Source organism: Lactuca virosa, chromosome 8 (genome assembly GCF_052849685.1).
Source record: "Lactuca virosa cultivar CGN04683 chromosome 8, Lactuca_virosa_CGN04683_v6, whole genome shotgun sequence".
Taxonomy (NCBI): Eukaryota; Viridiplantae; Streptophyta; class Magnoliopsida; order Asterales; family Asteraceae; genus Lactuca; species Lactuca virosa.
Window position 1 is genome coordinate 29188011 of NC_136433.1, and position 11801 is coordinate 29199811.

General features: G+C 33.9%; 1 protein-coding gene across 1 annotated transcript; it reads left to right on the forward strand.

Annotated features, from left to right (window-relative positions):
• The first annotated feature begins 4350 nt into the window (after positions 1-4350).
• Positions 4351-6201, forward strand: LOC145128337 (SGNH hydrolase-type esterase superfamily protein). The gene is made up of 6 exons (XM_079063144.1): positions 4351-4680; positions 5062-5139; positions 5242-5382; positions 5451-5527; positions 5615-5764; positions 5828-6201. The coding sequence occupies exons 1-6, from the start codon at positions 4411-4413 to the stop codon at positions 6039-6041; spliced, it is 930 nt and encodes a 309-aa protein (XP_078919270.1). The 5' UTR covers positions 4351-4410; the 3' UTR covers positions 6042-6201.
• Positions 6202-11801: the final 5600 nt, after the last annotated feature.

Sequence of the window (11801 nt, forward strand, 5' to 3'; positions counted from 1 at the left end):
GACCAATATCATCGAAACTTCCAGCATCACCACATCGTGGGATGCGTTCACCACAACTTGGTCACTCCCAAAATCCAAAATACATTAAAATTAAATACCCACAAGAATCCGGATGTTACACCATCATCATCGTCTTCAATGTTGATAGTTTGCTTTCACTTGTTATTATAATTAATTGTTTAAAACTTCCTTAAAAACTAAAACTGATTTTGATTTCTATGTTGTTTCCCTTCACAATATTTAATTTATAATGGTCTGTTCCATATTAATAAACGAGATAATGTTATTCTGGTTTACTTTAATATTGAATAAGATAATCATTCCTATAATAACTCCTAAAATGATGCACCTACAGTTAAGCACCGCGACGATTTACCAATTGATAGTTAGCATTTTTACTTATCTACCCTTCCGAGCTAATTACAACCGCTTCCTCCTAATTTTTGATTGATTTTTAATTATATAATTAGCCGAAAATCATTCCCACCTTTGTACAATAATTGTGTTTGTCATATATATATATATATATATATATATATATATATATATATATATATATATATATATATATATATATATATATATATAAATAAATAAAAGTTCAACAAGAAACCATTTTAAACCATAAAACAAAGGAACCAATCTAATCCATAAATTTTCATCACTTAGGGTGGACGTGCATGAACCGGATTATAACAAAAACTTCACTTTCTTTTTTATTTTTATTTTTATTTTTTATCGAAAAAAACCGAATATACCGAAATTCATAATTTTTTATCCTTTTTTAATTGACATCCATACTTATATACAAAAAATGATTTTTTTTTCAAAAAAACCTACTTCGTTTTGTTAAAATTTTAAATCTTTAGGCTTATTTTTTTATCGAAAAAATAACATAGCAAACAACGCTTAGTTGGTGTAAATATAATTAAAGTTAAAATACAAATATGATGATTGATGATAATTAAAGGAAGATATCGGTGTAAATATAATTACCTCCATTGCAAACAACACTTAGTTGAATGATTTCGGTGCTTTGTTTGCAAGAAACAAAGTATCTTTTATGTGTTACTACAAGTGATGTTTATAGCTTGAACGCTTAACATGTTTATTCATTCCAAAAGTCAAAGAACACCCAAATTAAAATGTATATTCATCAAATACCAACAAACACTTGCATTCGAAACACACACAACAACAAAAACCCTTGAAAATCGGAAAAAACAAATGGAATCAACAGATGTAAATACAAAATTCAAAGCATAGAAACAGTTCCACAACCGACCTGAATCAGAACATCATCGGTTTACCTGCACCGACTCCAGCAAGCAACATTACATTTATGAAACTTGCAAGCTTTTCATAAATTCCCAGTTTCTCATCAATCCCCAATCACCAAAAAATAAGAAAAGGTAGATAAACACAGATAAAAAAATAGAAGGTGTCAGTGGGTCAGCGGCGGAAATCCAAAGGTGTTAGTGGCGTAGAAGGCAAAGCAGGGAGCGACGACATTGAATGACGCCGCGTAGAGCAGTGGGGGAGATCGTTGTTCCTTCATGGTGAGGACTTCCATAGCTTTTTTAAAATTAAACCCTAACACCATTAATTACTAAAAAGCCACACACAATTTGGAACAAAGCCCCAACGAAAAACCAGTCCCACCATCCAACAACCCCACAATCAATATAGGCACACACAAGAAAAACATAAAAGAAGAAAACTTACAAAAAGCAGATATATCAAAACGAAAGAATAAAAACATGTTGAAGAAATCACGAAGCACAAGACAGAGGGGAAAATCGTCAAAGAAACCCACCAGTGAGTCCAAAAGCGAAAGTGAAAACATAGGTGACAAAAATTAATAACAAAAGTTGATGACTCAGCAGGCAAAAAGCAATGACTAATCACTATGTATATATTTAATAGGATATCTGACAAATTAAAAAGGATCAAATTCATAAGAACCAAGTAAGAAGGTACGAAATCTGTCAATTTTGAAAGCTGTGTGGCTAAATCCCTAAGACCTTGTGGTATACACACCACGAAGCCAATCGTGGTCTAGTTGGCCACGAGAGATTCTCGTGCACACCACCCCGATGTTCCGTGGCCGGGCGTGGTCGTGCTCGTCCGTGCTCCCGACGACGAAATCAAACGGACATTTTTATTGGTTCAATGCTGCAACGGCTATTAAAGACCACACTTGCTATTAAAGACCACACTTTCTATTAAATATATTCACACAATTTCTTCTTTCTTTTCTCATAAAATCACACACTTCTTTTACATTATTCCAAAACCAATGGCTCCTAAAAGGATGAATTGGTCAGAAAATGAAGAAGAGAACTTAGCACGAGCATGGGTAGCGGCTTTAGAAGACCCAGTAACGCGTCCTAATTTTTGGATAAAGGTTGGAAACATTTTCCATGAATTAATGGGTTGCCAAAATCGTAGTGTTGATGAAATATGTTCGAAGTATCGCGATATGAGAGTTAAATGCGTTGAGTTCAATGGTATTTATAACTTTGTTATAAATAACGTACACGAAGGCGACCCGTTTGCTGTGGTCATGAACCAATATGAAGACACGAAACACACACCGTTTAAACTCGTTGAAGCTTGGCGAATATTAAGAGAGTGTTCAAAATTTAGTGAGTAAAAATAAGGTTTAAAAAGTAGTTTTAAGTTGTTTGTGGTTGTATTTTTAAGGTTTTTTATGTTTTTTTTTAAATGTTGTTTGTTTTAAATTAACGTAATCTTGTTTTATTAAATAAAAAACTAGTTTAATAAAAAAATATGTTTTATTGTGTTTTTGAGTTAAATTTAATTAAAAAAATGTGTTATTGTGTTTTAATGTATTTTTTCAATTAAATTTAAATAACAAAAATGAGGTGGAGTGGTAAGTTAGTGGTAGAAGAATGTGGTGCTGATGTGGCACCCACCACATATGTGGTATGTGGTGGGTATAGGGGTGTAAATGAGCCGAGCCGAGCCCAAGCCTAACCAAGCTCGAACTCGGCTCATTTAATTTTGAAGAAGCTCGAGCTCGAGCTCAATTCGAGCCTTAAAATGAAGCTTGAGCTCGGCTCGTGAACAATTTAGTGAGTTCGCGAGCCTAAACGAGCTTAAACGAGCATATATATATATATATATATATATATATATATATATATATATATATATATATATAGGCTCGTTTAGGCTCATTTAGGCTCGAGCCCACTAACTGAAGCTCGGCTCGAGCTCGTTTAATAAACGAGCCTCATATTTAGGCTCGAGCTCGGCTCGGGTTCGTTTAATTCGATCTCGAGTCGAGCTTTTAACGAGTCGGTCCTAAGTAGTTTGCGAGTAGCTCGGCTCACTTACACCCTTAGGTGGGTATAACGGATGACCTAACCAAATAAAGTTTCCTGTTGCCTAAGCCCTTATGCATTAATATGTATATATTAATGCTATTAAATTGTTAACAAACCAAAAAATGTAATAAAAGGTAAATAGCTATTTCCTATTTTTTGTGTCAGGTATAACATTTTATATTTTTATCCAAAATTTTAAAATTCGTTATGAATTTCGACTAAACAATAAATTGTGTTACGAATATCATCCAAACTTTTAACTTTTACAAATTTAGCTTTTACAACTTTTTTATTAAGCTATTTTTTACAACCCTTATAAGACTTTTTTAAGGAAAATAATATATGAAATTGTAAACATTTCAAAAATTTGAATTTATAAGAAAAAAGTGAAAAATATTGAATTATTAAAAGTAAAGTGTTTTTTTTTCTTTTAATTTAAACAAAAAATTTAGATAAATAAATAAAAAAATTAATAAGACTTTAATTTAGTAGTTTTGAAATTAGAAAGAAAGTTCATTAATGAAGTTAATATGCATTTATTATTTTATTTAAATATTATGTAGAATTTAATAAAATGAAAAAAACCATAAAATGACGTCTAGAAAAAAAAATAAGATGAAAATAATAAGAAAAAACCATTTGTCATAACTCATTAGAAGATGACAAGTAGCAAAATTATTTTCAACAAATAAGATGAAAAAAATAAGATGAAAATAATAAGAAAAAACCATTTGTCCATTTGCAAATCTAAACAATTCTCCAAATACAACTAACATAATTTTCAACAAAAAAGTTGGTACAGATTAGATTAATCGGGAATCAAATAGGCCAAATAGTTTTAAAAAAAAATCCTATTCTTGGATGCCCTCTCCAACTTTAAAAGATTTTTTAGGCATCACCCATAAAAAAACAGCAGCATAGGACTAAATTTACATTTTTTTTTTTTTTTTGTATGTATTAAAGAGTGAGAGGGTTGTTGGGAACTAATAATAAATGCGACCCTAAAAATGAAAAAGAAAACTAAAGTAGAATTCATCTCCCTGCATCGGTCAATTCCATGTTCAGCTCCAACCAACCCTTTATCTACTCTTCTTCCATAAATCCAAATCTACATCCAACCAACAAAATCAAACTCTCAACTCTCAAATCAACCCCAAATTACGTCACCAACTTGCCGGAATCTTTCAAAGTTAGGGGTTCTCACTCTTACGGAGAGATGATCGGACCAGGGAGGCCACAGATAGTATTGTTCGGATCATCAATTGTTCAGCTTAGTTTCAGCAATGATGGTTGGGGCGCCATTCTCGCCGACGTCTACGCCCGCAAGGTATTCCTTGATTTCTGTTACCATCGTGACATTTCTTCTGACTTCCTTGATTTCGTCTAGAGAATAAGAATGCCATGTTACCTGTAAATTTTATCCTAATTCCTAAATCAATTGCATCACTATGCATCATTAAGCATTTGCTCAGAGTATCGATGATCTCCGACCATTTTTAATAAAGAATGAACATATCTTTTACTTAAAATGTGTGTGGATATCTCTGTGTAGGTACTAAATAATCGTTTTTCTAATCTTACTCAGTTCAGACTTCAGATTTCCATTTTATAAGTAATGGCATCAAAATCTGAACCTAGGATATACAATTATACAAGCAATCTGATTTCTGAATAAGATCACTTTCTCTATTAATTGATTTACAAACAGGCAGATATAGTATTGCGAGGATACTATGGTTGGAATTCCAGACGTGCTATCAAGGTTCTTGATCAAGTTTTTCCAAAGGTAAAAATCTTTGACAGCTACTTCAATCTTGTGTAGTATATACTTTAATCTTTTCAGATCCCAAATTAACATGAATATGATTATCATGTTATTCTGATGTAGGATGCTGCTATTCAGCCTTCACTTATCATTGTTTACTTTGGTGGTAATGATTCAATGGGACCACACTCATCTGGTTTAGGTCCCCATGTCCCTCTTCCTGAATATATTGAAAACATGAGAAAAATAGTAACTCATCTCAAGGTACCAATTTCTTTCATAACATGTTTTTCTTAACAGATTACTTGAATTAACTCGAATTTGAAAATCAGGGCCTTTCAGACACAACAAGGTTAATTTTTCTTAGTTGTCCACCAGTAGACGAGGTCAAGCTTAGTGAAAACACAAGGTACTTTGATTATTAGTATTCTTCTTCTTTGTCCATGTTTAAGCACTAAAACCGTTTTCTTTTTTGTGATGTAAAATTGAAAAACAGTTCAATTTTTAGTGAACTTGTTCGAACAAATGAGTTATGTAGAACATATTCAGAAGCTTGTGTGGAGTTGTGCAATGAGATGGGAGTGAAAGTTATTGATCTTTGGACTGCATTTCAGAAACGAGATGATTGGATGACTGCTTGTTTCATGTAAGTGCTTAACCCATTAAGTCAAAAAGAAACAACCCCTTAACCAAATTAAGTGTTTTTCAGAGATGGGGTGCATCTATCAGGTGAGGGAAGCAAGATAGTTGTTGCAGAGATACTAAAGGTGCTTAAAGAGGCTGAATGGAAGCCCAGTCTTTTCTGGAAATCCATGCCCACAGAATTTTCAGAAGATTCACCATATGACTTAGTCTATACAGATGGGAAAACCACACTTAACCCTTCTGATTGGACCTTCCATAGAGAGATTCAATGGGACTAAGAATATTGTTATGAAACAATTCTGGTGAAAAAACGACTGTAAGTAAGGAAACATTTCTATCACAATAATGTATTTCTTTTATTATGTTCCAATGAATCAAAACAAGTAGCAACGCCATTTACATGTTTCTATATGAGACAAGATAATTTTATTTTTATTATGTATGTTGTTTAGACTTTAGATTGCTTTCTACAATGTGCATGGGGTTTGTTTCCATTCAATCCCCCAAATCAGGACAAAAATCCTAAAAGATTCTCAAAATGGTCCAAAACGTTTGTCGAGAAATCCAAAATACATATGCGATGTCTACAATCTGAATTAACATATTTTACCGAATATACCTTGCATGAACGCATTAAGAATTCGACTCTCTTCCAAACTGACCGTCACTAAAATGATGGTGACATATTAGAATCAATTTCTCATAAAAGTCATTAAATATTTGTCGTGGGGCCAAAAGCCTAGAGATAATCTCACCTCTCAAATTTGATGATACCACTTAATCATGGTTGAACCTATCAAGGATTATAAAATTTTGGTGCTCAAATAATTCATGTTATTGATGAAAACGGGATTACAAAGGATCCTATCAATAAAAACCGGATTACAAAGGATCCTATTTATAAGCTATGAATAAGAGATAAACTAGGAATAGTCACAAAAATAAATATAAGCTAGGAAAGAGGAAGCATAATCCTATACGAATTCCAACACTCTCTCTTAAGTTGGATTATGAAAATCTCAAACACTCAACTTGCAATGTAAAATCTCAAAAAGTTTCACACCAAGAGCCTTTGAAAAAATATTTGCAGGTTGCAACTCTGAACGAATGACATAAGTTTTTATTTCTTCCTTATTGACACGTTCTCGGACAAAATAGCAATCCATTTCAACATGTTAAGTCATTTCATGATAAACTTGAAATAAATGGGATTAGCAACAATATGCCTAGCTGCTTCATTATCACACATTAGAGGAGTGGTTTCACTTTGAACTGCATCCAAATCACACAATAACCATAGTACCAATAAAACCTCACAAACTATATTTGTCATGGCCTTATATTCTGCTTCAGCTGAAGAACGGGTACTACACTGTGTTTCTTTATTATCCATGAAACTAGCGAACCTTCAAGACTAATGAAGTAACATGAATTTATTTTATTTCCTTTTTTATAATTTATTTTAGCATTTTTAGCACTTTTTTTATTATTATATTCTATCTCATTATTTATCTTGGATCGTATCAGGTACTTTCTATTTTGCATGAGGTAATTTTTAGCCCTTTTTTTATTATTGCATTCTATCTCATTCTTTATCTTGGATCGTATCAGGTACTTTCTATTTTGCATGAGGTGTTTTGCAAGCTTTTGGAGTCTCGATGCAGTTTCGGTTTAGCTTGGAGATGGGCTTGGTGGGCTTGCGAAGAGTTATTGGGCTTTACGGGTCCATCAAAGAATAATTGGGCTTAAAATGTTGAAGACTTGGATGGAGTGGGCTTATGAAGATGGGTCATGGACTCTTGTTATTGGACTTGGACTATCCATTTTGAAGCTTGAAGATGATTGACCAAATTTGAATCATGCGAGGTGTGAATGAGACCAAGGGAATCTTGAGTAGTAGGGTAGAGTAGTGGAAGAAAAGAGCCAATAACATTTCAACATCATTTGCAAGGGTGGGGTCTTACATGTGCAAATTTGCGCGGGTACCCATGCAACTGCACGGTTAAGGGCATTTTTGTCATTTGGCTCATCATTTACCTTGGGGGTTAGGTTTGGCAGACATCACTTCGAATTTGACACCATTGGAGCACCTTGGAGGCGTTTTTGGAGATCTAGAGCTATCATCTTCTCATTCTTCTAGTAATTGCTAATTTCTTGATGTTAAAATACTTTTATGATTATTGTTTTGTTGCCATGAGTAGCTAATCTTTTTATTTTGGTTGAATTGGGCTAAAACCCTTGGATATTTGTAGGTTTTGAAGGATTCATGTTTGATTGTCATTTATCTCATGTTATTGATCCTTAGTTCATAATTATTATACTTGTTTAATACTTTGATCATGAGCTTGGTACTTGAATAAGCAATTGCTGGTTTCTTCCTTTGATTTTGCAATGAATCGTTAAATTTACTTAGAACAAGTGTTTTATGATGGTATAAATCATCTCTAGCTTATGGATTATGACTCCTTTATGGATGTGTAAGCATTGACATCCTCCATGAATTGAGAATTCCTTCATTGTTAAGGCTAATCAATTTTCTTGGGTTAAATTGCTTCAGTTGAGTCATTGATTTTGATTAAGAAGGTGTGTTGTGGGCTTCCCCAACCTCCATACTACCTTTGAGGAATTTTGGCATATTATGCTTCATGATTGTTATAACCAATTTGGGATGAATGATAAACTTACATATTGAATCCTAATGATAAACGCACGTATGTTCATTGTGTTGAATTTAGCATCTCACCATCTTGCTTAATTGCAAGCTTTTTAGTTATTTAAGTCTTTAAGTTCTCAAACAATCACAAAAATCCCCCTTTTTAGTTTAATTTAGTTGTTTAGTTTTATTTCACTAGTTTAATTAGATTGTATTGGTAATTGAATTGCAACCATGTCCCCGTGGATTCGATCCCTTTTTTACTATTATATTACGTTTTATTTACAATCAAAAGGGTGTAATTTTCTTGGCGGACTTGACATCCCACCAAATTTTGGCGCCATTGTCGGGGAAATTGGTTATTGTTATTTGATAGTTTATGCCTAGGTCTACAAGAACCAGCGAACTAATATACAATACCGATATTGAAAAAGAAGCAAAAAGATTGAAAAAAATTAGCCAAACAAGCAAAGCAACACCAACTCGTTCAAGCTTCTTCTTTTTCTCCAGTAGTCAACATAAAAGATCAAGTTCATAATTCAAGTGATGCCGACACCAAACCGAGTTCTCCAATTGTTGGTCATTTCTTTGAAGACGTTCCATTTGAAAACTACATGGTCATGAATCACACTCTACATCATAATCCCAACCCAAACCCAAACAATCAAGATGCCAATATGTAACGCTCGCATATTCGGGCTAGTCAATTTAGAGATAATAAGCGTTAAAAATGACTTTTTGATAGAAGATTATTTAGAATAAATAATCTTAACCAAAGTATAGTATATGTCACAAGGATTTCGTACATATAAAGAACGCTGAAATCTGATTTATAACGAAGAAGTTATGACCCGTCGAAGTTTCACGATTAAACCAACATGGCTCCGCGTATCGTAAAAAGTGAATTTTTGACAAAATACTTTTTAGCCTTAGCTATCTAAACTAAAGTCGTAGTATACGTTAAACCGAGAATGTGCATATAGAGAACGTCCAAATCTAACTTCGTTTTAGGAAGTTATGATTTTTCTAAGATTTTGCATAGCAGTATACAGCCCGAAACTCGAATTTTAGATCGGTCAATTATTAGCCAACACAACCTAAATAAGAATTGAAGATCTCATTAATAAGAGCTCAACGATATAAATACAGTCGAAAACGGACGTCGAATGACAAAGTTATGAACATTTAACGGACTTTAACTGTCTAAGTCTGTTAAAATATAACTTTAAAAATAAAGTCAAAATTAGCCGACGAAGTCTAAACGAAAGTTGTAGATAACTTCGCTACCTACGCGTGGATATAAAGAACGTCAAAAGCGGAGCTCGTATGCGAAAGTTACGGATTTTAGAAGATAATTAGTTTTTGGAGTAACCAGCGAGTGACACGTGGCACGATCTGGGCCGCACCTTCTTCCCCACGGCTTGGAACGAGATGGTGACACGTGGCAGCAAACGTCCCGCGTTCATCTCTTGAGCACCCCGGGTTCGTGAGATTTCCAGCCTATAAATAGAAGGCGCAAATCACTTGTTTTCTCACACCTTTCTAATTCATTCTCTCTAAAACACCCCCAAACCCTCTAAGCCTTTCTGTAGCACCTCCTAGGTGTTCCTGGAGCTCCAGAAGTCCCCGAGAAGAAGAGCTTTCGGCTCAGAAGTTCTGCCCGCGCAGAGCCCGGTTCCTCGCTAAACCTCCTTGTAAGTGAGTTATGTTTACCCTACTATGAGTATAACTTATGTTTAAGTTCATTATCGTTATTATGAACCTATAACCAAGATTCATCATTGATTCCAAGTTGTTATACTGATTGATCTACTTACGAGGATGATGTCTAGGCTGTGATTTAGTGAGGTGTTTAAAATGGGATTTCCAAACAGTATACTTTGTATACCAAACGGACCCTACCTCCGATATGATCCTACCTGGTTGTTCCTTACTTGATAGATCATGAAAGTAGACTTTGAGTTAATGATGAATCTTGACTAATAATTAGCCGCAATAAATATTAGACTAAAACTTAGTGATAATAATACTAGGTTTCGTCAACGGAAAAGACAATTGTTAGAAGCGAAGCACTGCCCGAATTTCGAGTCGTCACATTTACAAGTGAGTGTATAGTTACTTTCATCTTACACATAGATATGAAGTATTTAATATTAATACATGCTATATGTGCTTATTATCTGTGTTCCTGATATATATCTTAGATGAACGATTTATACATGTTTTACGTGATTTAAACTGTATATGTATTTTTATACCTATAAATATATTGGGTAATGATGGGTAGATGAATGATGAGAGATGAAAGATGATATAGATGATGAGAGGTGAAAGGTGATGAGAAGCCTTGACTTTAAAGCTGATCCATTCATCTAGCAGAGTATAGATGACGACCACGAACTATTCTAGACAGTCCAGTGGAACGCTACCAGGCTCGCAACCTATAGGTGTTTTTGAACTACGTGTTCACCAGATGTACTCTAAAAATCCTGGAAGCTACGGCTAATGGATAATATTGGCAGTTGTGCCTAATAGATAACCTTTGAACTACGTGTTCACCAGATGTACTCTAAAAATCCTAGCATCTACGCCTAATGGATAATATTAGCAGCTGTGCCTAATGGATAACATTTGAACTACGTGTTCACCAGATGTACTCTAAAAACCCTGGCAGCTATGGACTTAATGCCTCACAAATTAATATTGGCAGCTGTGCCTAATAGATAACATCGACAACTATGTACTTAGTGCCTGTTAGATAAACCCTGACAGCGATGGACTTCATGCGTATTCCTTAGGACAATCCTTAGGAATGAATAAAGAATAGATGATACTTAGGGGAGATTATTAAGAATAAGGAAGATAATGGGGATGAGAAATTGGGTTAATTGTTTGATGATTAAACATAATAATTATATTATTGTGGGTTGAAAACCCTATGTACTCACCAGGTTTTCCAACCTGACTCACTCAGTTTATTGTATCATAGGTGGCTATATGAAAGATACATTTGTTGGATTAGGTGTCTAAGCCCATAACTATAATTGGTATGTACTTGACCCGCGAGTAGCATGGTCCTTTTGGGTTGTCTTCACCAATGCAATTTGATAGGATGGACTTTTGAGAATAAGGTTATTTGCGATTTGTTAATATATTACAAGTATAATATATTAATATGAAATCATATTATTTAATTAGTATTGATCAAGAATTAATTTGGAATTAATTTAGTGATCAAAAGAGACTAATTAAATATACGGGGACTGATTTGGTAAATCAATGATTCTTATAGTGTGGGCCAATTATCCATGGTTATTTAGGATAGGCTAAACCAACATGGATAGTTCATGGAGGTTCAACCCATGGAGGCTAAGTAATATGAAGA

What these genes read in the sequence shown, in the direction of transcription:
- LOC145128337 (XM_079063144.1), top strand. Translation starts at nt 4,411, where the DNA reads ATGTTCAGCTCCAACCAACCCTTTATCTACTCTTCTTCCATAAATCCA. An exon ending in AAGCTTAGTGAAAACACAAG is followed by an intron (nt 5,528 to 5,614) that starts GTACTTTGATTA and finishes ATTGAAAAACAG; the next exon opens with TTCAATTTTTAGTGAACTTG. An exon ending in TGGATGACTGCTTGTTTCAT is followed by an intron (nt 5,765 to 5,827) that starts GTAAGTGCTTAA and finishes AGTGTTTTTCAG; the next exon opens with AGATGGGGTGCATCTATCAG.